At 31.3% G+C, this 24,083-nt stretch overlaps 1 protein-coding gene across 5 annotated transcripts in view; it reads right to left on the reverse strand.

Moving 5' to 3' along the window:
- Nucleotides 1–24,083, reverse strand: part of RyR (Ryanodine receptor) — a 118,593-nt gene that overhangs the window by 19,419 nt on the left and 75,091 nt on the right. For 2 of the 5 annotated variants that reach the window (XM_074130702.1, XM_074130699.1), the window contains 37 exons: nt 23,956–24,054; nt 23,719–23,868; nt 22,723–22,849; nt 22,521–22,611; nt 22,252–22,434; nt 20,255–20,423; nt 19,632–19,846; nt 19,385–19,539; nt 18,795–18,919; nt 18,373–18,573; nt 17,998–18,276; nt 17,121–17,341; nt 16,370–16,460; nt 15,917–16,051; nt 15,660–15,829; nt 15,389–15,557; nt 15,045–15,176; nt 14,252–14,405; nt 14,044–14,167; nt 13,688–13,892; nt 11,972–12,090; nt 11,638–11,748; nt 11,452–11,554; nt 10,972–11,107; nt 10,064–10,145; nt 9,814–9,977; nt 9,382–9,571; nt 8,525–8,640; nt 8,276–8,433; nt 7,881–8,195; nt 6,916–7,074; nt 5,921–6,130; nt 3,473–3,585; nt 2,203–2,296; nt 1,710–1,879; nt 740–818; nt 341–361 (listed from right to left, as the gene is read on the reverse strand). In XM_074130702.1, coding sequence (XP_073986803.1) covers nt 341–361; nt 740–818; nt 1,710–1,879; nt 2,203–2,296; nt 3,473–3,585; nt 5,921–6,130; nt 6,916–7,074; nt 7,881–8,195; nt 8,276–8,433; nt 8,525–8,640; nt 9,382–9,571; nt 9,814–9,977; nt 10,064–10,145; nt 10,972–11,107; nt 11,452–11,554; nt 11,638–11,748; nt 11,972–12,090; nt 13,688–13,892; nt 14,044–14,167; nt 14,252–14,405; nt 15,045–15,176; nt 15,389–15,557; nt 15,660–15,829; nt 15,917–16,051; nt 16,370–16,460; nt 17,121–17,341; nt 17,998–18,276; nt 18,373–18,573; nt 18,795–18,919; nt 19,385–19,539; nt 19,632–19,846; nt 20,255–20,423; nt 22,252–22,434; nt 22,521–22,611; nt 22,723–22,849; nt 23,719–23,868; nt 23,956–24,054 — 5,535 coding nt within the window. Of the gene's footprint in view, nt 1–340; nt 362–739; nt 819–1,709; nt 1,880–2,202; nt 2,297–2,930; nt 3,044–3,472; nt 3,586–5,920; nt 6,131–6,915; nt 7,075–7,880; nt 8,196–8,275; nt 8,434–8,524; nt 8,641–9,381; nt 9,572–9,813; nt 9,978–10,063; nt 10,146–10,971; nt 11,108–11,451; nt 11,555–11,637; nt 11,749–11,971; nt 12,091–13,687; nt 13,893–14,043; nt 14,168–14,251; nt 14,406–15,044; nt 15,177–15,388; nt 15,558–15,659; nt 15,830–15,916; nt 16,052–16,369; nt 16,461–17,120; nt 17,342–17,997; nt 18,277–18,372; nt 18,574–18,794; nt 18,920–19,384; nt 19,540–19,631; nt 19,847–20,254; nt 20,424–22,251; nt 22,435–22,520; nt 22,612–22,722; nt 22,850–23,718; nt 23,869–23,955; nt 24,055–24,083 lie in introns of all 5 variants that reach the window. The other 3 variants (XM_074130704.1, XM_074130703.1, XM_074130701.1) reach the window with 2 other exon arrangements.

Here is a 24,083-nt window from a genome sequence, read left to right on the forward strand (position 1 = left end):
TTCCTTAAGAATAGTAAATAAAATTACATATTTATTGACAAAAGTACAAATAATAGGAGACAACCACGTGAGGGATTAGCTCAGTAGTTAACGTATACTGGCTCCCTACACGGAGATCCGGAGATTCGAATCCAGCATCTGGCCCTTAGATTTTTTATTTATTCCTAGAAGTTTTTTACAGCACTGTCCGATGATAGAATTTAAAAATTTAATGTTAAAAACTTCGCTATTTAATTTACTTTAAAGAAATAAATAAGAATCATTATCTAATGTTTAATTAATTTTTAAGCACCGTGATGCTAATTTTTTAATAAAAATTAAACAATGAATATAAACTTACCACTAGTTTTGCCATTGTTTTCTAACGAATGCGTGAATAATAGAACAAACATATTAAATTTAATGTAAAAAAAACCTAGTTATTATATGCTTATTATTTGAAATAGTTATTAAACAATAAGGTAAATAAGGAAGAGGTAAGCTCAGGCCTCAATAGAATTCAGGAGTAGAAATGCAGGAATCTCAGGTTCGAAGCAAGTTTAATGCCTATAGATTTTCCTTGCCTAGGAGCCTCTACATCTCACTATCCGGTAATGGAAAGTATTGTCTGCAATAAGGAAACAGTCCAGCGACTGGCGTGCCCTGAGAAAGCTCCGGTCAAATATGAGCTATTTAAATTAAAAAAAAAAAAAAAAAAAAGAAAAGGTATCTAAAGAAGTACTATTAAACATGTTATTACATGTATAGATGCTCCTCCTTCTTCTTCTCCTGCCTCACCTTCCTCATCACCACCTTCCTCCTCCTCTTCACCGCAAGATCTAAAAAAATAATATAATTCTTGTGAGAATTTATTTTAATTCTTCAAAAAGTTTTGGAAGTACTGAGCCGATTTCACTTGCTGCAGAACTCACAATGGCTCTACTAAAGAGACTTCTTGATTGAAAAACTTTTTGGGAAAATCGCTTTAAAAATCTTAAAAGAAAAATAAGCTAGGGTGGTATTTTCTTCAAATGTAGTAATTTTTACTTTCTTTTTCTATTTTATTTATCGCTTTATACTAGATTTTCCCATATCATGGGCGGGGTCTGTTACCCAGGCGCACTGCACCAAAAAGAATCTTAACGCACTATTTTAATGTGCATTAGATGAAAACTGAATGTTTATTAAAAAAGCAATTTAACGTTCAGAGAGCACTTTTCAGAACAAACAAAGATTTTTTTAAAGTGGGAGAAATACAAAATAAGATCTATAGCAGACCTTAGATGATTTTAAGAGACCTTAAAATAAGTATTCTTGGACAAAAAAATTTAATTTCTAAAGAAGACACGTCTGCAGACATCTGCAGAAAGATAAAGTAAACATTAGTAATCAAAACACTCCAGCCTTCTCTCCCTTAAATTATCACAATACTAATTGAAGATGTATTTTAGCTTAGAAAGCACCAACTTCAGGGTCGTGAATTGGGCCTAAACTCATACTCTGTAATTACAATATATTTAAAAAAAAAAAAAAAAAAAAAAAAAAAAAAAAAAAAAAAAAAAAAAAAAAAAGGAGTAACCTCCGCAGAATAACAACGAGGGAAATTCACTTATAAGTTTGGACTCATAACCACTTCAACAAACCCTCATCATAATTTGAGAAATAAAAAGGGACGTAGCTTCTAATTTCACTTTTTATGTTTGAATAATTTGAGATGTATTAATACTTACTTTGCAGTTATTTCAGCATACGACATATACAAAGGATCTTCTTGCAACGCCCCACTTCTTTCCGTCATTGCTCCTCGACAAAATGTGGTTACTAATTGAGTTAAAGGATCTGGCTTGCCTTCTTCCTCCTCCGAATCTACTTTTTTTAGTTCAGAATCTTCAAATGATTGCTGTAAAACATAAAGGGAATACGTTTAAAAAAGTAAGTGATTTCATTTTGAATACCAAGAATATTATTGTTTGGACAAGTTAAGATAAAAGGGATAAAGTTCAATGTAGGAGTGACTAGAACAAGCTTGTCTTCGGCTGTGAAAGATTAGTGAAGTAGCTAAACTCCTCCCACATAAAATAAGATTTATCTACAGAATTTGTTTGCAACAGTCAAAATATTGGAAGTTAAAATTTTATTTAAAATACTTTCGTAAAGTTTATGAAGTCTTAGTTACAGATAACAACACATTTTCACTCAACCACTTTTACAAATATAAATTACCGTAAGGTCTTCAATCATGACTTCTTGGCCAACATTTTCTTCTTGTAACCATAATTCACAGTATGTTCTCGCAAATATGTTAATGACTCGGTGTCTGTAAAATATTTAAAAAAATATTATAAAAACTCTTTTCCTACAAAGTTAGAAGGAAGCATTATGACATTTTTTTAAATAGAACTTTCTCTTAATAGAACAGTAAACCTAATTCTGTTATTTAAAAATTCCAGAAAGCTATGTAGTTTCTGTATTATGATACGAAGAAAAGAAGTAAATTATTTTTGGCAAATATAATTTTATTATTTTAAATTTTATTTCTTAAGGGAGTTCTGCAATTATTGCTTGTGCGCCTCTTTGTATTGTAAAAAAAGGTAGTCCAATCTCCTCATCACTACTATATTCCAAGAACATTTTACAATATGTAATGTTTGCTTAATACTTCTTAAAGGTGAACTTTTGCACTATTTTTATTATCAACAGAAGCTCCCAAACACATCATGAAGGGCACCAACTGTAACCAACACTTTTCAAGAGCTGACATCTTGACAGTGACAAGAAAGACAGCCTTACAATAAATTGATAAATAATTTTAGTGCTAAAAATGGTCATTGTACTTTCAGAGCATTATAAATATTATACCTTAATTTCAAGAATGCACCTAATCAGTAATTCCACAATTCTTTCCTTAAGGAAAATATTATTTCTTCAAATTACTTAAAAATTATTATTACCTTGGCAACAAATATATCGGATGAGTACGTAGGCAGGCAATAGCGGCGCGTTTTCTCGCTGCTGACAGAACTCTCTTCCACGAAGATGTGTGAGGTGGTCGCTTAATACCATGCTGTTAACCACGCAAAACAGTAAAACTGAGTTAATACAAATCAAAAATCACACTCATTAAGATACAGTTCAAAACTGAAAGAAAATTCGTTAAAAAAAATAATAACTGGAGGCAAAAGAGAAACACAAGAAGTGTAACGTGCAATTAACTAACATTTTTTTTTTTGTAACAAAAAGAAACTATTCATGCTTTTATAAGAAATATCATGCAAGGAAATTAAAAAAAAGAGACATTTTACATTAAAGAAGGTTAACAAAAATAAATTGTTGGGTGACCCAATAATTAAAATGCAAGAGCATTATTCACTATTATTTTGTACTATTGTTTCAATAATGTTGGGATGTAGAGTGATTAATTTGTTCTTAAGTGAGATTCATTAATTTCAGTTAGTGTTTAATCACAAAATGTAAAATAATTGTTCAACCAGACCTTGGTAGTGCATGAAGTGAAAGTTGACGGAAACAAGCAATGACTGCACGTTTTCTCTGAGTTGACACAACTGATCTATATTGTGTCTTGCTCTGTAGCTGGGGATGATCAATCTAACAAAAAAAAATAAAACAAGCAACCTATTTGTTTGTATAAACAAATAAAAATAAATAAATAAAAAAGAATAGTTTCTAAACAAAAATTAAGGAATACACTGCAAACGTATGTATGAAAACTCCGACAAAAAGGGAATACGCTTATACCAAGGTTATTTTAGGATTGAACTACTTAAAAATAAGAAACTAAACATAAGATACATTTTCAAGGAATGTGTTTCGATTATTTTCACTAGTATCATGCTTCGGTCAAATATTAAGACAGATTTTTATAAACTAAAAGGGTATTAAAAATCAGATAGAATATCTGAGGGAGATATTATATGATATTCTTTATTGTAATTTAAATAATTATAAGTGCCAAATTTTTTTTAAAAATGAAATTCCATAAATGGGAAACCGGACACAAGAACTCCATTGGGGATTTGGAAAAAGAGTCTAAACTTAAAGCTTCCATTGAGGCTCCAACATCAGGTGTCATATCCAAAATTTTTAGAAAAATAATAATTTATTTCATTATTCATCTATCTTTGATCAAGTGTACTTAGAAATGAAAAAACAAAAAACGCGCAAAACTAAATACATCAAGCACTGTATTTTCACTTTTGTTATCAATATTGAGATCTCTTCAATCGCTTCAACTTCGTAATCTAGCAACGCTGTTAAAGTTGTTTCAGTAATTTAAATTGCAGAGCCAAACTTACATATAATGAAACGGTTCTTTAGTGAAAGATTAAATGTTTAACTTCCTTAGTATAAAAAAATAAATTGTTCTGAAGAAAACCAGCAGCTTTTTACTTTAACAGTCAGTAGTTTCAGCTTACTTTTCAGAATTAGAAGTTTAATAAAGTGGAGATACATCCCTTTATGTAGCAGATTATAAGTCATGTGTATTATACAGATTTGAAGCCAAGGTGAAATTAAGAAGAATTTTATGGCTTCTCTCCCTCTTAGGAGGAAGTGGATTAACCACTTTACAGAAAATTTGGGAATCTGAAGGCTTCCCATTCTAACAACACTAGCACCGATTAATGAAGGCTTCATCCTGTTCAGTTACTAGAGATCTTATTGAAAGGACATTTTTACCGAAAAGCAAATAAGGAAATAATTTTAAATTCGCTTTGAAATTAAGATCCTTTCAACTATCAGGCGAGTTTTTTGTTTTGAAGATAATTTCTTGGTTAACATGACTGAATTAATTACAAAATAAATAAATAAATAAACATTAAGTTCCAAAAATGAAGTATTTGGCGGTGAATTATATTTTTTCTGCAAGAGATTAGCTTTAACCAAAAACGAAAGAATGTAAAAAAAGTTGGATATAATATAAAATTAAGAAACTAAGCAGACACAAGATAATCAATATAAAGTTAAGCAAAAAAAAATCTTACTGGAGTAATCAAAGTTAAACGTGGAAGCTGCTTAGTTCAGCCTAGACAATAAATTATCGCTCAGAATACCTATTTGAAGTAAATTTTTAAAAATAGAGGAGAGGTTCTTTTTAATTTATCGTGTATTATCTTGCTTTCAAAATAAGAAGTCACAAAATTATTTTTAAAGTACCTACAATTTATCCAAGAAATTAAGATTATTTCTACATTGTTATCTCACATTGTATGAATCATTTGATCTAGATAGTGATAGAATACCTTCTAAATTAAAAACCGAAGATTCCTGTTAGAAAATTTATTTTTAGATCAATTTTTTTTCCAAATTTAATGAATTTTAAAACCAACAAAGAGATGTAAAACATTTAAAGCCAATGCTAGAAATGGTTTTAAAAATAATAATAATAATTATGAATCAAATAGCTCATGTACAATAACTTTTATTTTTTTTAAAGCCAAGCACCAATTTAATATTTAATAAGTAAATTTAATAATTTTAGCTTGCAAAGAAAGCATGAGAGTGAAAAATATATTTAAATATTTGGTTTTACATGTAAAGTTGTTGTGAGGACAGAAAATCTTTTTTCTTTTTAAAGAAATTTAAATTAATTTTAAAATGCTGTCCTCAAAATAAAATAAAAACCAAGTGTGTAAATTAGTTTATACGATTTTGTAGTTCTGAAATACTTCATTAACTAGTAGCTAAAAAATATTAAGAAGTAAAAAAATTAAAATGAACAGAAGTTGTGCAATGAAAGCTTAATTTCATTTCCAAAGCTGCAACTAGATTTACGTGGGAGAGTAAATGTTTAAATGAAGAAATTTCTAGACGAGCTTATCATGATAGAAGAAGTGATAAAAACGCTATATGTTTTATACATCATTCTTAAAACGAATTTCAGAGAATATTTATTTCATTTTGGTTTTAAACATTATTTACTTACCATATGTAGGCCAAAAAGTACTTTTGCCATAGCTACAATTCTGTCTACTACTTCATCTATTTGTTGTGGTTTATCCGAGCTTGCTTCTTTCTTAGTACCCAACTTTGAATAAAGATAATGCTGCCAGGACATTTCATCACCTGGATCTATTTTATCTGGCAATGTAAGTTGCGTTTTTGCGAAATCCGCTATATCATACTCAGGAAGTTTCTATCAAACAAGATTCGAAAAAAAAAATCAGTTATAAGTTTGTAATTTTAAATAATAGTGATGAATGCATTTATTAAGTTTGAGAAATTTGATGCGGCCGCCTCAAACGGTGACAGTTAATTACAACTTAAAAAGTACTTAAAATTATGTTTTTGTTTTGTTTCAAGGCCGTTAATAAGTGTTTTAGTTGAACAAAAAGCCAACGATAGATTCGTGGTACATTAATAAACTGTTATTAATTATATTTTAATTACGTTCATTTAGCTTACTTTTACATCTTTTAAGGATAAGAGCAAGACTTTTTAAAACATTCTTCTTCAACAGAAACAGCACCGTGCAATTAAAAATGCATCATAAATATACATTAACGATATAAATTAATAAAAAAAACACCAATTAAGTCAGATAGGTAATTTTTCTATATAATGTCGAGTATTTCTCACATGATGCCTGTTTAGTAAACTTGATACTCTGATATAATTAAAAAAATATTTTGGGAAAACTGTCTATAAAAGTAATACCTATTTTTTCAGGCGGGCTTTACGACCAACTACCAAATCAACTGCTGTGGCCGGAGGCGATTAGCAAACCTATTCTGCTACAAAGTTCTCATATTAAATATTAAATGAAATCCAAGGTTTAGACCGGGAATCGAACCAATACACAATACATTCACAATACACAAAACATCTTAGCTTTGCAAATATCGCCTCCAACCGCTCAGCTAACGTGGCATCTAGAAAACTGTTTATAACAACTTTTTATAAAACGAAACAATTCCTCACCTTCAGATATCTGTCTTTGCAATGTTGTACTAACTCTTGTTCTCTGCCAGCAAACAAGTTTAGGCCAACTGGTAACAATCTCTTTAAGCACGCAACCATCAAGCTGGCCTGTAGTTCTTTATTCTTATCGCGTTTTTTGTCACGATGTTTCTTCTTTTTCTGTAAAAATTCAAAAATATCGTTAAGTTCGTTTGATATAAGGGAAAAATACATAGATTATTAATTAGTGAATGTATTATGTAGATACAATGAAGTATCTAGTCAAGAGTTAGCATTAAAAACAAATTTTGTCTTTTAATTGTTTTTAAATTTCTGATCTAATCTGAGTTTGTAATTTTCGGGATATTTGGTTATTCAGCACCCAAGAATTTAGATGTTTAGTACACTATTTTCGGCTATTGATACTATTTTAGTATCACTATAACAGCAAACCGCCGATCTGACTATCCCAGCTCTTTTTTTTTCTAGAACTTTCCTTAATTTTGATTGAACTTAGAATGGACCCTGGATGGAACAAAACGTTTTTGGAAGTGTACGCACATTGCGCTGGACTCCGACGCGGCCTGCCGGCTAAAACACACCCTGCCTAGGCTAGGCCTTATTCCTGCCCCTACTCAGAAGACCCTACACATTCTATAAATATTCCATGTCCCTTTTTTTGAAGGCGAGTACTTCTTTTGCAAAACGAGCCACTAGCGACCAATTAGTCCTGCAAGAAAGCATCTCCTCCACCAGCATTTTAGGAGTCAAGTGCCAGATTATTTTCTCCAGATCTCTTCTAGGGCGACCCCACCTTTCAAACACAAAGAAGGTGAGTTAGGTGTCGCCTCTCACTTCCGGATTTGTTCACTACGTTGCTCACATTCTGCTGTTTTGATTATACTTGTTACACTTTGAAAACTTTTTTTTAAAAAAAAGAAAAAAAAAAGATTGATATTATTTTAAATTTCTTTTATGTTTATTACCTTTCCACTAGACCCTACTGGTGCTGCACCACTGTCAGCCACAATAGCTGATCTACGGCTAGCGGTTGGCATGATTAGCGTCATATTATCAATTTCATTGGCAGAAATAAAATTCTGTTCCTCTTTCAAGAAATATTGAGATTTAGACCAAATGTTGAAAATATCTGCTACATTATTGTAAAGATCATCGGCCTCTGGTATGTTGTTACGGAGCCAGTGGTTCCTCTGTAAATCTACATATTTGATTAAAAGTGGATAAAATGCATATATATCGCGGACAATTAGCTGCCATTCTTCTTGAATTTCCGCTTCAACCTAGGAAAATAATACAGGTATTAGGATATAAAATTGTCCAATGCGGATTTAAATTAAAACATTAAATAAATATTTTTAACCTGTGAAGTATCCTCGGTAGTTGACTTAAGAAATCCTCTAAGTGATTCTTCCTTGTGATACATGTTATCAACACGTTTTTTAACAGTTAATGTTAACGGTAAGAACGGGTCTTTTAACAATTCTTCAGAAGAATTTATGATGATCTGCTGGGTATATGCTAAAGAAAAATGGTTATTTACATAAATCATCAAATGGTTAGAAAGTTTCAATAGATTCAAGAAAAATAGAATTGGAATCAAAAACTATACCTGCAATTCTGGTCATCCAAGGAGCATTTTCATTTCCAATATTATTCTTAATTAATTTTAAGACGTTCTTCAACAACTGATTCATGTGATCACTCGTTACCATTGTGACATAATTACTGCAAAAAAATGTATGTATATTAAACCAATAAACTGCAAGTTTTATTTGTGTTTTCATCCTTGAAATAAAAAATGTATTATTTCAAAGAAAGATGGTGATAATATAAGGATCTTAACAGTATAGCCACGAAGATAAAAAAATTCATTCGGTCGATATAGCTTACCTGAGACTTGCAATTACAATGGAAGGGCAAAGCGGAGCCTAATTATCTCGGTTACTAAATGCAAATTGAAAGAGTTCGCATAATTAAAAATCTGGTGTTCGGTGAAAAAAAAAGTTTATGACAAACCAGGCTATAATCCTGAGTCTCATAACACCAAAAATGTTATTTCGATTATTAAAATGAATTGAAACGCACTTTTTATAAAGTGTTAAGCGCTTAGAACGGAATATGTGGACTGCTTAACCTAACTGAAGAAAAATCGCTACCGTGTGCGTTTTTTACTTTTTTTAACTGATAAAATGTTTTAAATATAATTGGCAATCTCGATAAGCAAATTTTAAAGAACTTTGAAAAAGTCATTTTTTGGGACCCTAAAGAATCCTTTCTCCCATAACTCCTTCAAATTGATTTTTCCAGAAAAATTTTCCAAAGTTATAAATCTACAACTCAGAATAATTAAAAATTCGATCGATTTTGGAAGAAAAAAAAAATCGACTCATATATGACATTTCCAGTTGATTGATTTTAACCAAATCCAAAACTTCATAAATATAACCAATTAAAAAAAATTATTACCCTGCTGTCAAACTTATGTTATCAGGTCCTTGGTTCCACCAGACTGGAAGGTAAGCACAAAGCATGGGTAGAATGACGTCTATAACATGAGGCGCAGTACTATGACTTTTTTCTGACTCAATAAATTGGTCAACTTCAGTAAGTATAGTATCCAACGTTGGCATTGTACTTTCCATTCTTGCAAGTACATCTGTAAATGCACATTAATAAAATCATTTCTTACTTGAAAATTATTTTTTATTCAGTTCCAAAAAATAAATCACTTATTTTTCACAAACCTCGATTTGAGTAAAAAAAAGAGGTAATGAATATTACCTGGTTAAAAATTAATACAAAATATTTAAATCAGATTCACAAGAAAATTGGTAATAATACATAATTTTTAACTTATACTCCTCACTGTTACAAACTGATAAATTTTAAATTTAATACCTTGAGCTTCAAGTGAATGATCTGCAATCCTATTAACGAGGGAATATTGATTATGTTTATTTAAATGAGGTTCAAGAAAGGCAACTGGAAACGTGGAAGAGAATGCTCCTAGGCAGCTGCCTATGGCAGGTCTGTGACGCTCAATTTCAGTTTTAAGATATTTCCTTTGACAAAATATTCATATTATGTTTATACATACTAATTTATACACAAATATTTTTTAAAAAAATTAATCGCGAATAACAATTACCTTTCGTGGGTAAGCGTAGGATCAATGCCAAGAGTGTACAAACTGCCTAACATTTTGTAGGAAGCCACTTGTATTTCATCCACTAAAAATAATAATTCAAGGTCGAAAATAAAATTCACAAATTACATATATTTTCTTTTAATTTGCACTCATGCATCTAATTTTGTTATCTCCTACTGCTGGAAGAGAGAGTGTAACAAATTTTTGACAATTACCTTTTATAGGCGTTTCCTACTAAAATCTGAGAGTACCGTGCAACTTACGAGGTACAGGCTGTACGAGAGCTACTAACTTTGAGAAGAGTGTGTTTTGATAGTTCAAATTTTGTGAAATACCTTTGTTCAACAGATGTTGAAGCAAATTATCGCCTCAAGAAATACGATGTGTTAGAATTTCCATGCGAACTTCTAGAAGTGGTTTAAATGGGCAGGGATTGTCGGCTTTTCCCCGTACCAGAAGTCTAGAATAATGTTAGGATCGCGCAATTTCCTACTGAGGTTGCTTAGCATGTGAGTTGATCTATAGAATAGTAGGCAAGTGTACTGCGTAATAACGAGGACGGATTTGCAAAAAAAGACTAAAATGCAAATGTGGATGATGGAGAATAGCTGAGATTCGCACGATTTAATGTTCTATTCATTTGACCTTTCCATCATGGGTCTTAGATGGTTTGGGTAGTTATTAATATGATGAACACAAAAAGATATGTTCCTGTTAAAAAAGTTTCACATGAAGAGGAAGTAATATTAGGATAACTAGTATAAGGCACTTAAAGCAAACCTCAAATCAATTTAAAATTCATATAATCAACTAGAAACAAATAGCAGATTTAAAAGTTGTTGGATTAATCAAAACTTAAGTGAGCATATCGACAAAATATAGAGCAATATCATTAAAAAATAACTTACAAAGTAAATCACTTCCATAATCGCAAGCAGCAAGATGATCAAACATAGCAGTCAATATTGGAAGAATGACGTCATTTATATAAAATAAGGAAGTAGAAGTCTTTAAATGAGTGCCTCTTAAATGACTGTAACGCCCCTAAACAAATTAGGTCATTTATTATGGTATAGATTTACTTTTAATAAAATTTTAGTTTTGTAATGAAGGAGAGGTCAATGTCACGCGACTTCTCAGTCTTTTGCCGGTCTGCGGAACTCAGATTCAAGACTTACTCTCTGAGCTAATCTCTTCCTAAATATTCAGTTTGAATAAAAATTAATAAATATGGTACTGTAGTACTTATTATCCCATCACAAGTAAAATATCCAATTTTACAAGAAATGATTAATTAAAGTTTCTTGTCGTTTACGAAACACATTTTTGTAACCAGAGATAAATATTACCGTGTAGTCAAGTTTAAAATCATTTAAATACATATTTACTTCAGTTAGGCACTGGATTGTTTGTCCTAAATCATCTGCTGTATTATTGAAGAACGTTAACATAGATGTTCTGATGAATTCAGGACAATTCTTCACAAGGGATCTAAAAACATTAAAGAAAGCATGAGCAATACTTTGTATAAAAGGCATACATACCTTACTAGTATTTAAAATAAGTTAGCTTACTTAGCATCAATAGCTTTGACTAAAACTTGTAAACATCGTACAGTAACTCTGACATCAGCTCCAAAAGCTCCTAGTCTACTTCTGAGCAAATTGGCCAGCTTACAAAACAAACTGAAATTTGAAAATATATAAATTAGAAAAGAACTTAAATCAGACCTTTGTTCTGACTTTTTTCACGTTAACATGAATTTGTTTTGTTTGAGTTGTAAAATTGTTTGTTTTGTTAAATGGGAATTCCTGTTGAAATGGAACCCAAGACTTGGAAAAATTCTAAATAGCGTCCTTTTTTATGCTTGAACTATTCTATTTTTAGTTTGAACTATTAAATAAGTACCTTGCCACCATTTCTTTTTCTTTAAGTGATGCAGCTCCGACGTTGTTTGATGCAGTAGCCACAGCAATGAAATAATTGCGATGTGTACTGAAGTATTTTTCTACCAATAACAGCACAACCTAAAAGTTAAAAATAATTAGTAAAGAAAATTATTAAGATAACAGATTTACGTTAAAATGTATTGTAGCTCAAGTCAAGGTGCTTTTAATGTTTAGGGCTGATAGATAATGTGTATTGAGAATTTTGAGTTTTTTGACCGCCTCAAGCAACTTAGAGACTCATAGCTTACTCAAATTCTTATTTAACTTTGTATCCGTGATTGTCTCTATACAATAATCCCCAGAGAAGCTGCACTTCATCATCATCGCTTCTTCTTTGTACATTAATTTTTTTTGCAATCGTCAAGAGATAACACTGTTTATTCAGTTTATCTTTTTGAATTAAAATGGCTGTACTTTCTGCGCGTTCGGTGCGACAATGATCCTTACAGCAGCTTATGTGTTATACGCTTTAATTGCCCATCTGTCAGCTGGTTTAACAACCATTTTGCCTTGATTTTCTAGGAGTTGTTTTATAACCATACTTATTAGGTAAAAAGTTCACACAAATCTCTACATACATGGCCGTTGAAAGATTTAGGAGCGTTGCTGATGGATACCTTCCTCGCGCCACATCTGACGAACCAGTATTTTTGGGTAAACAGAAATAGGTCTCCAATAATAGGGGTTTCGTGATTCTCCTCTGGACTAGTAAGGCGCAGGAATGCAGTTTTATAATGATTATAATAATTTCAGAATGAAGAATGTATCTAGGTATTTTAGAATACGAATAAAAGCCTAGTCAGGTCCTGGCGAACTATCAAAAGGAAAGGAGATTTAATAGCTTTTACTAAGTACCTGATCCTAGTTACTAAGTTTAAACATTTTAAAGGTTTTACAGGTCTATAAATTCAAATCATTTTAAGTGGGAAGTTGAAAAAAAAAAATTGCCTATTTTTTCAGGCGGGCTTTAAGTCCAACTACCAATTAGGTGACGTGGACGGAGGCGAACATACATAGCAAACATATGTAATTGTCCAGTAGAGCGCTCCACGATCCCGACCATGAACGCGAGTGCAGGTTAGAAGACTGTGAAGGTTCTTAGAAACTTAGGCTGGAAACATAGTGGAGCGGCGGGCAAAGCGGCGATGATAGCGAAGAGCGAAGCGGCGAAATCAAACACAAGTAAACATATGGGACCGCGCATAGTGGCGAGCAAAGCGAAGATAGAGCAACTCTATCTACTTCTAGTTTTTGTTTTTGCCGCTTTGCTCTTCGCTATCATCGCCGCTTTGCCCGCCGCTCCACTATGTTTCCAGCCTTAGAGAGTGACGCTTAGTGACTTGATTGTTTACTTTGTGTAATTTTTATTTAGTTGGTTGAAACAACTTGTAATTTAATTATTCTTTACAGGATTGTTTTATTTATATTATATTTTGCAGGATTTATTTGTAACACTATTATAATAATTTGTATTATTCTTTACAGAATAAATAAATCTGTGTTTACCGACTTTACACATACTTTACTGTAAATTTCTTTTATTAGCCTTTACATAAAGAACTAGCATTGTGACCCTCTCTGAAGTGTAACACGAGTTTCGGAATAACTTTTATGCGTATTAATTCCTTAATATTTTGACTTAAATCCGAGTGAAGTGTTCAAATTGCTACATTACCTTCGAAAAAAATTTGATATCTCTGGTACAGGTCTTGAAGCTAGACCTTCTGCTGAAAGTGGAAGATGGTTTTAGAATCTTCATATTTATCGTAGCTTTATCTGTGTATTGTATAAGCTTTTCAAGAAGACTGTAAGCGAATCTTGATTCACCGGTAACAGCAGCCGCAGCCTGTTGATCTTGATCAGCTGCTCCGCGGTTAGGCCTGATTCAGTAATTAAAATTATTAAAATCACAAAAAAAGTAATTAGGGCATATTTTGCCTTCGCTTTTAATTTTTTTAAAAAATTTTTCACTAATTTCATACAGATTTATCTTTTATTTAGCGTTCTTACTACTTAATTTAAGTTACTTACTTATGTAGTTTGAACCCTTGAAACTGTAAATATTTTAAGAATTCTTGAGATCTTTCTCTATCCTTTCTCTTCTCTTTGTCGGTTAATAAGTCGTAGGGAACAAGTTGTGGGTGTATACCTCCACCTAGAACATTAAATACATTAATTTTTTAAAAAGTCCAATCATTCATTGTGACTAAAATAAATTTATTAAAAAATAAAAGTTTACCACACGTGACCAATTCTTCTTTTTTCTTTTTTGCCCAGATATCGTGTGCATTTTCTGCTAATCTTTCGGCCATATTTTGAAGTTCTCTGCTCAGTGTTAAATTGGACATATCAATTGGATTGGGATGGTAATTGAAGGGAGAAGCGTTATCTGGCTGTTTTGGAACACACAAAAAGCATACAAGATTAACTAAAAATTATAAAACCGTTCGGGTAAGAATAAAATTAATAAAGAACCATGCGCCAATTTTCTTAAGACTAAAAAAGTAATTATTTGCTTAAAAATCTCATTTATAAGATTTTTTTAGATGGGTATATTTTTATAAGTTGAGGAGACCAATTATCCTTCACAAAGAAAAAATACCAATACATAAATCAAAAAAGTTTTTATCTATTAGACGTTTGGATACAAAAATTAACTTCTAACCAAAATTAATTACTATTATTACTGAACTATTACCAATTCATCTTCCCAACAAGTAATCTAATTTACCAATTCTTGCAATTTTTTTTTAACCAATTCATCTCTCTATTATTATTTTTAATTAATGGGGAGTTGGGATTCAACACAAATGAGAACGGGTTCATAAAGGGAGTATAATAATTACACTAACTTTCGGGACAGCCAAAGTTTCAAAGACAGCATTGACTTTGGTTACGTCAATATGCAACTCCCTTATACACTACTTTGTCTATGGTAATGTATAGATGGTAAGATAATTTACAATGAATTTAATAATGTGATATGATACTCTATATCTATATTAAGTATAAAATAATTGAGCAATACTTACTTTAGACTGCCTTCTTATTGAGTTTCCTCTATTATTTGAAGGGATGTCCACTTCAGAGTGTTCTATGCTCCATCCGATAGCAAGTAATGCTTTCAGGGATTCTCTTACAGGTTCCTTATAACGTTCCTTTTCCTGATAATTTAAATTAATTACTTTTAGGTTCATTTTTATTCAAGAGAAAATCATTATTGGATGAAATTGCGAAGAAATAGGTCTCACAAAATTTCAAATAGTAATTCTAAATCAATGAATGTCCAAAACATTGTTTTCAAAGAATTTTGAGATTATCTGTCCAATAAAATAGAGAAAATAAAAATTATGTCTCTTTTAGAAATAATTCTTACATAATCATTCAGCATTGCGTAAGGTTTAAGACGTGGATGGCTTTTTGATGAATCCGACCATTGTTCTCCATGAACCCAACCATTTTCCATTTTTCGGCTAGCCCATGCGTCATGATAATGCTCTGAGAATTTCTGAACTATTGAGTTTAAATCGTTGTTGAGTGCAACACTAAAATAATGTAATAAATTATATAAACGACTTTTAAATGTAATATCCATTAAATTATAGTTTAACAATTAAGTTATTATTTATTTAAGTATTCAGTCTTACGAAGAAGTGTTTATTGGTTGAGGATTGTAGGGGCCATCAGATGGTCCAGCCGCTTTAGCTCCATACCATTCATCATCGTAGTTTTTAGAAAGAGAGTAATCTGGTGGAAGTGCGCACCCAATAGCGGTTAAACAAGGTAGGGCTTTACCAAATAATTCTGGATCATAATCCTAAAAAAAATAGTGATTAGGAAACAGAATGAATTAAGAAAATGGATTATAACTAAATATTTTGCAACTACATTATTAATTTCTCACCATTTTTGATAATGAATCGAAGATGTTACTAAATAGAATCATTGTAAGTTTTCTTTCTTCATCACTTGAACCTCCACCTTGGCCTCCAGAAGAACCATAGTATTTTGCACAGCGATCGTAATGTAAAGTTAGTAACTGCAAAAACAAAAACAAAAAACTAGTTACGTTTACCAACAATGAAGACTTCCCAAATAAATCTGATACCCAAAAATTACAAGGAAAATGTTTCAGAAGCATAAGGGAAATTATATTTCCCTTTTAAAGAAACTGATGCAGTCTCTTTCCATTAAATTCTGTAAATTGCACAAATCCATTTATAGTTATTTATTAGAATTGTGAAATTAGTAACTTTTATTAGAATTTCGCCTTTAGAACTCGGCTTTAGATCTCATTATATTAACAATGCAATATTTTTTGTAAAATTTTTTAATTTTATAAAAATATATGCATTACCCTCAGAGCGACAGTAGTATATTCAGAAAGTTGTGACACATCTACAGTCAGTTTGCGAAGAAGTTTCAGAAGCATACTTGGCTGCAGCTGGCTGAAAAAACATAATTTTATTATATATTATTGTATTTGTGTGATATAAGATTATATATGTGCGAAAACAATTTTAATAATAATTATTAATAACTAAATTTAATAAAATAAAATAATCTTTAATTATTAAATATAATTATAATTAATATGGATCAGAAAAGAAAAATTACATATTACTTATTTTTTTTAAATTCAATTAATAAGGAAGGATTTTGGTTCTCAATTATTTTCATTTAATTTTCCTTTATACTTTCAATTTTGTATCTATATTCGCCATAATCTATTAAATTTAATAGAAAATAGGTACTGTTAACTGAGATATCTTTAAAAGGTGCCACAGACAATTTTGCTGTATTGCTTATGTAAAAAAGAATGTAACTAATCATGTATGAACATCAAGAAGCCGGTCTCCAGACAGTGTTCTCTTGTTACAGTCACTGGCAATCACCGGACAATGAGCTGTTAGAAGCTCGTAGAAAAAGAAAGACCGGCATATGGATTTGAACCCAGGTAAAAAAAAAAGGAGATTAATGGTTATTTATAATTTTTTTATATTTATAATTTTTCATTCGGGCTATATGTCTAACAAACAGTGTTACAAAATCTTTTAAGCAGGTGATTTGTCTTGATATTAAGATAATCTACTTTACAAAAAACATACCTTGTGAGTGCGACAAGAAAGTCAGAAACTGCTTCTCTTTGCCCTTTTGTAAGCATTCTATTTTTAGATAATCTATAAACGGTATGTAATGTAGCGTCGAGAAGGCTAGCATAATTGTCCGCATCTCCATAAAACTTAGAATGTTTAATAAGTAATGGTAATATTGAGTTTCCAATATATCTGTTCATTGCCAATGCCATTTCAGATTCAGATCCATCAGTCTGTGTAAATCAAACAATGAAGGTGAGATCAAATAATAAATAGAGAAAATGTCGTTGACGAAGAGAAGGAATAGAAGAGGATCACGACGGAAGCCAAGAGAAACATCAGAGGTAGCAGAGTATTTGCTCGATTTAGAGATTGATAATTAACTTTTGATTTCTACCAAATATTTAATAAAAAAACCAATGTAATAATTTACCGTAACTCCTTTAGATTCAAGCTTTAAAACAAGAATTTATAGATTTACAGTATCAAAAGCTTTGTTGAAATCAAGAGAGCAGTTAAAAACTAAAATTGTAAAACATTAAATTTGTGGTAACATATTGACTCTTAACAAATCTATGTTGAAGTGATATAACTCTGAATAGTTCTGGCCGTTAGATGAAGATATCTTTTATGATATCGAATGCGTTAGATAAATGAATTGTAGATAAAGCACCAATAATAAATAAATAAATTCACCACACCAGGAGTAAACTTAATACGACGCCAGGCAATACCTCTTAGGTGAAGAACCTTCATTATATTATATATAAAAATGCGTCGGTACAGTTAACTGATCTTTTTCTGCATTCAGAAAAGTTTTAACTCTTTTTACAGAGTTAATTTTAATATTTGCAAAAAAACATAAATTGAAAAATATTGTAATACTTGCCCTATCTAGCATTGTTGCCGCTCGCAAATCAGGTAGGAAAGCTTCTTCAAGCAATCTAAAAAATAGATCCTGTTGTTCAATGCCATATACCCTCTCCAAAAATAGTACAACACTTTGTTTATGAGATGGAATAAGGCCGGAAGGTACATCACTCTTAGGCCGTTCTTCACCAGCTGCAGGATTAGTTAGAGTGAATTTCAAACTTAACACTCCAAACAGATCTTCAAGAGGAACCAGGGAGCGTAAAATAGCTCGAGCTCTCAAGGATTCATTTTTTCCCTATAAAATCAATTAAATAAATTTTTCATGACTTAATAAGTTAATTAACAGCGATTATAAATCATTACTGAACTAATGCAATAAACTAAACTATACCTGGGCAATAACATTAGAATCTGGGGCACATCTGCCAAGGAGATCAACAAGTGTACAATAAAACGCAAGAATTGCAGCACCAGTGTCTATGTAATCTTCATCGTCTTCAGACTCAGGCAAAGGATGCTCAAATTGCATAATTGTCATTGTTCCTTCGGCTTCATCCATAAGCTTGCGACGATCAGCTATCCTCTCAGACATCTAAACAAAATAATAGCGGCTTATATCAACTAAAAAAGCAAACAATATAGGATTTCCACTTAAGAATATATTTTTTAAAAAGTATGATTACTTTTACATTTATTTTAGTGAAAAAAGGTTGGAAACAATCATTATAATTTAAAAACTTTATCAAAGCACAGTCGCATTCTCTGTGGATGTATAAGCAAGGATATTAAATTTATAATGAATAAAGTATAAACCTTGTTTGCGTCAATTATGGCCCTAAGAAGTCCTTCTCCTTCTCCTCTTAAAGCTGGCCCCAGACATTCTGGTCTGCGGATTAACAGTCTTATCACAAGATTTGCGTTTTCTTCTACGCTTTCACCTAGGCAATAAAATAGAAGCTTGATATTAAAAAAGGTTTGGCGTAAAAATTAAAAATTACAATATTTTCGTTTATTTTATTTCATTTTTTATTTTTAGAGAATGCGATAAGGGAAATCTGAATTTCAAAACTGAAGAATTGAGAAATTAGCTCTTCAGTCGGAAACTAGTATAAAACACCAAAAAGAATTTAGATAAATTTTATTTAAACTGGCGAATTGTTACCAAGCCATAATCTGAACAGAAAACATAGTAGACTTTAGTGAAGCTTATGCGTTTTAATAAGTTTGGACATTGAACTTTTAAAGTATAATGAAATATAGTTTTTTTGAAAGGAACACTAATTTAACAAAAAATTAGAGCTCCCTTGATTAAACACAAAGAAAATGTCTTAAAAGCCGAAGATAAATTAATATGTCAATTCGAATAAAATAATAGAATTAACTAAAAATAAAGTATAACTTACCGTTAACCCACACGCAGAAACGTAAAAAGTCCAAATAACGTTCTCCTTCTACTGGATCCCATCCAAGATCCGGATATCCTTTTTCAACCAGTTCTGAATTTGATTGTAGACCACATCGAGATAGATAAATAGCGATTTTTTCTAAGTAGTGTTCTCTAATAAAAAAATAATAACCACTTTGGTAAAATAAAAATCTTTAGGCGGATTTTAATTAATAACGTTGTATAAGAGCAAAAGAAGATAAAACCTCAGAGCTAAAGCAAGTTCCGTGTTTTCCATGAGAGATGAATAAGCCACATCTAAGGGTGTACTTCCCCGAAGAGATGGACGAGAAAGAAGGATGTTACTGTTTTCTAGCAAAAAGTTTAGATGATCGAACATGGCCTTTTGATTCTGTCGAGAAGTTCGGCAGAAGTAGCACAAAAACCTGCAGCAAGCAACCACCATTTCATGCGAAGTGTCCTGAAAGGATAAAAATAGTTATGTTTAATAAAAACAAAAATGAAAAATAGTAAAAATCCATTCCAACAATTTGGGCAGAGTTACTTCTATTGTACTTCCTCGTTTCTACATCTCTGGAATCGACATTTAGGATTGCCATCAACTAAACTAGAAATATCGAGAATTTTTCTGCCACAGCTAACTTATATTTTTTATCTCTGAGTGCATTGGATTTTTTGTTACGCTCACGTTCAGTAGTAATTAGAAAACAGAAATTATCTTAGTGATGTACATTCACATTGTGACTGAATGAAAATAGAATTAATAAATTAAAGAAATGATTTAATGGCAAAGTTCAATTCTACAAAAATTGACTTAAAAATTCATTCGTAAAATTTACATCAACATTAATTCGGATAAATTACTTACCTTTTCCTTAGATACCGGCTCACCCTCCTGGCCAGCTTGCGGAGCATCTGACTGGGCTTGTGATCTTCTTCCTAAAGTATTGATCATAACTGCCATGACATTTTCATGAACTCTCAGGACTCTAATCAGATCAGGATGTTGAAAGAAGGTGTGATTATTTACCAGCTTCCTAAAAAGAGACAAGTGCCAATTACAACACGATTCAAACAATTTCAATCATTTAAGGAGTGTTGTGAATCGAGTAGGATTGCAATCAAGTAGCAATAGTAGGAGCTTGCATGAAATCATGTTTTTTTGCCAACCAAGAATTGGAATTGCAGTGGTGGTGCATTTTGTGCTTCAAGAGAATCTCAACACTATCTCTTCTAACCTGTGTTTGAAGCTAATTTTTTTTACCTTTTTTTGTATAAGTGACGTGTGAATTGGATTAGATCAGCTTTTTTAAAGGATAAGAAAAAAAATGGCTGGTGTTTGTGATTACATGATGTTCTTAGATTCTAGAGAATTTGGGTAAAACCATGAGACATTTACTCCAACCGTAGCACATTTTTGAAAATGTCTGTAATCTTTTTTTTAGTATTCTACTATTGTTCACACTGGGCAGGCGTATCACACAGGAGGTTTGAGGACTGCTTTGTAAGGTAGTAACAACGTAGGAGTGATTGTTCCTTTGCTTCTAAATAATTTCTTAGTTCTTGATGGTAAGTATAATTAGATCTTCTTAAACCTCCATAAACCTCCGCAGGGTGTTCCTTCCGTATTGAACGGAAACTACTTTGATAAGAGATCAATGGTTTTCTGTAAGTCATTTACGCTTTTATTGTTGCTAGTGTCGGATGAAGCTATATTGTATCTATCGTCTGTATGTTAGCGAAGGAGCTGCAGAAGATTCATGTCCAACGAAAAGTATGGCTATCTTTATTTTAAGTTCTGCTTTTTAGAATGATCAAACAACTTTTATAACGTAACCAGATGCTAATCTTTCTAAGTTTGTAAAATAGTTCTGAGCGCTAAACTGGGTGAGTTAGCTTTGGATGTTGTTTGACATCATTTGGAAACAATTTTAAAAAAATAAAAAATTATATTAAGTCGTCACTGCAAGTCTTCTTTTTTGCATACACTGCAAAAGAGATTTCGGACAGAGATGTGATCGAGGGAGCAAGTTCTACTGTGATATTCTTTGCTGTTGTATGTTGTTGATATTGTCACTGTCTTTATTGCCTAGTCAATCAGTATGAATTAATTTTCAGTTTGATACATATTTATTAGTTCACTTTTCCTAATGGAATGTTTTTAAGCTGTTCCTTGTTTTAGTAGAGGAATATGGGGAAGAAAGAAACGATTTTGTTATTGTCCCATTTCCAATTAATATTTCTTGTCAGAATGAAGTGAATTCTGTCCGAAGGATTTATAGTTTTTTGCCAAATTTTGAATTCTTTTATTATTATTATTATTAAATTTTGTACAGTTGCAAATAAATAAATATTTTAAAAAATATTATTATTATTATCTAATTTTAGGCGCATCAACATGTGGGGGTGCTAGACACTAAGACTTTTAGTGCACGGACGGTCTCCTAAAATGTTCTTTCGTACCAAAGACATTGTCCATCACCGAATATTGAGCTGTAAGATGAACCAAGACAGAAAAAAATCTAAGATAAACAAGGTGGATTCGAACCAGAGAATGCAATAAACACTGAGCTAATCACTTCCCTTTTATGAAGTATAGTAACTAATTTTTGGTTAGCCAAATTGATAAAATCTGTAGTGAGCCTAGCAACATAAAAACGGGTATAACCGCTGTTTTTGCTAATACTTTATGTAAATTTCATTAAGCTTTGTCATACAACGTAGGCGCTTCACTACTGACTCCCGCTCCGAAAATATTAATGACATCCCATGTCTAGCAGGCATTAAAACAACACTACACACTGCGTATCTACTATTGGATCACACTACATATTTTCTGAAATTTGAAGAAAACTGAATACTAACCATAATCTCATTCTCATTAAACCTTCTTCCTCTTGAGACATTTGGACTGGAAGAAGAGCACGAATTTGACTTAAACCAACCCACATATTTGCAACGTCATCTTTAGTTTTAGCGTTGATAACGTACGTTTTAGCTAGAGCATTCATCAATTCTCCGATACTGTCGTATTGTCTAACTAGTAAACTATAAAATTAATATTATCATTAAATTCTGATATTGTACTCACATTATATTCACTAAACTAGTTATTGATAAAAAAAAAATATTACCTAAACATTTCCCGTACAAGTTTAGGCGTTTCTATTTGGGATTCTTCAGCCCATCTTACAATGGTACTTATTAATATTTTTCTAAATATTTCTGAAAGTTTGCAAAGTATATATTTAACTTTCTTTCCAACTAACGAATCAATTAATGCAGATTTTTAATATATGTCAAATATATATATCAAATAATGCAATAATTTTAAACCTTCAGGGGTTTTCTTGACAGGTTCCTCTTCCTCTTTAGGTGGCTCTTCCAATTCCTTTACGGCATTAATAAAATTATAAAGTTTTTTAAATATGCCTGGTTTTTCATTTTGTTCTTCGGCATTTTCCTAAAAGAAAAAAGCAATTTGAATATTCTTACAACTCCCGCTTACACACTAGAATTTTCAAAGTTTTACTTTATTTATTCAAATACTGAAAAATATTTACTTCTTACTAAAACTACTCATAGCTTTGAATTGGCTTTTTCAAGCGAACACACCGCCCTTTTTTTTTTTTTTTTAAAAAAAAAAAAATTCTAGAAAGATGAATTAAATAAAAGTTACTTAAAGAAAATGTTCAGGGGCAGTTTCATAAAAATTTAATAAGTGAAAATTGAAGTGCTAGTTTCAAAATTATTTTTTTTAACTCAAAACATATTAAATCCACCTAATCTATGATTGAAGAACCATATTGACACTTTAAATAAAGTGTCAAATAGGCATTTTAGAGAACAGCTTACCTACCTCCTCCCCTTGGAATGCCCTTAATCGAGTTTTCTTAGAAAAAAAAAAAGGCTACAAATAAAAATTATGGACCAAGATTTGCTAATTAGCATGGAAAGTGGCCAGCAAATCATTGAAGCCATTAAAAAAAAAAAAAAAAATCAATAACATGAAAAAAACTCTTCCCTAATGTGCTAGTTTCTGTTGAGGGATTTTTTTTTTAATTACTTTCCGGTTACGAAATATATTGTCTTAACTTTCTGCGATTTTTCGATTTTTAGCCACATTGTTTACTCAAACATAAATTTCTAAAAACCGCTATTTTGGAATCAGGAGATCTCAGAAATGTTTTCCGGTAAAAAATAGATACAGTAAAATAGACATGATGCAGTACCTCCTCCTAACTAGTAAAAGAATATAAAAAATAATAGCATATTTTTATTTGATCAGATTTCAACTTTTAAAAAAATCACAAACACAATAAGAAATGTTACCTCATCAGAGGGCTCCTGAAGAGCTAAAAGGGATACTTTCTGCAAAAGTTGTTCGTGGAAAGCATTTAATCTTTCTCTTAGATCATCTCCACATGGTGAATTTTCCTTATCTTCTTCATCAAAATTTTTAAACGATAATATTGCATTCATCTATTCGGATGAAAATGTAAAGTTATTTTCTACTATTATTTTTCTTTATTGAAATACTCTGTATTAACCTTTATCTATTTAAAATACCTGCTCTCTTGGTGGGCAACGGAATTCCCTTGTTTTTTTGGCAGCTACAGATGATGGTAAGTCGGACTGTTTAATTTCAATATATCTCCTCAATTGGTCCTAAAAATGAATTCATCTTCTAATACAAT

Source organism: Rhodnius prolixus, unplaced genomic scaffold, assembly GCF_049639745.1.
Source record: "Rhodnius prolixus isolate KJV_2025 unplaced genomic scaffold, Rpr scaffold_4, whole genome shotgun sequence".
In the NCBI taxonomy this organism is placed as follows: domain Eukaryota; kingdom Metazoa; phylum Arthropoda; class Insecta; order Hemiptera; family Reduviidae; genus Rhodnius; species Rhodnius prolixus.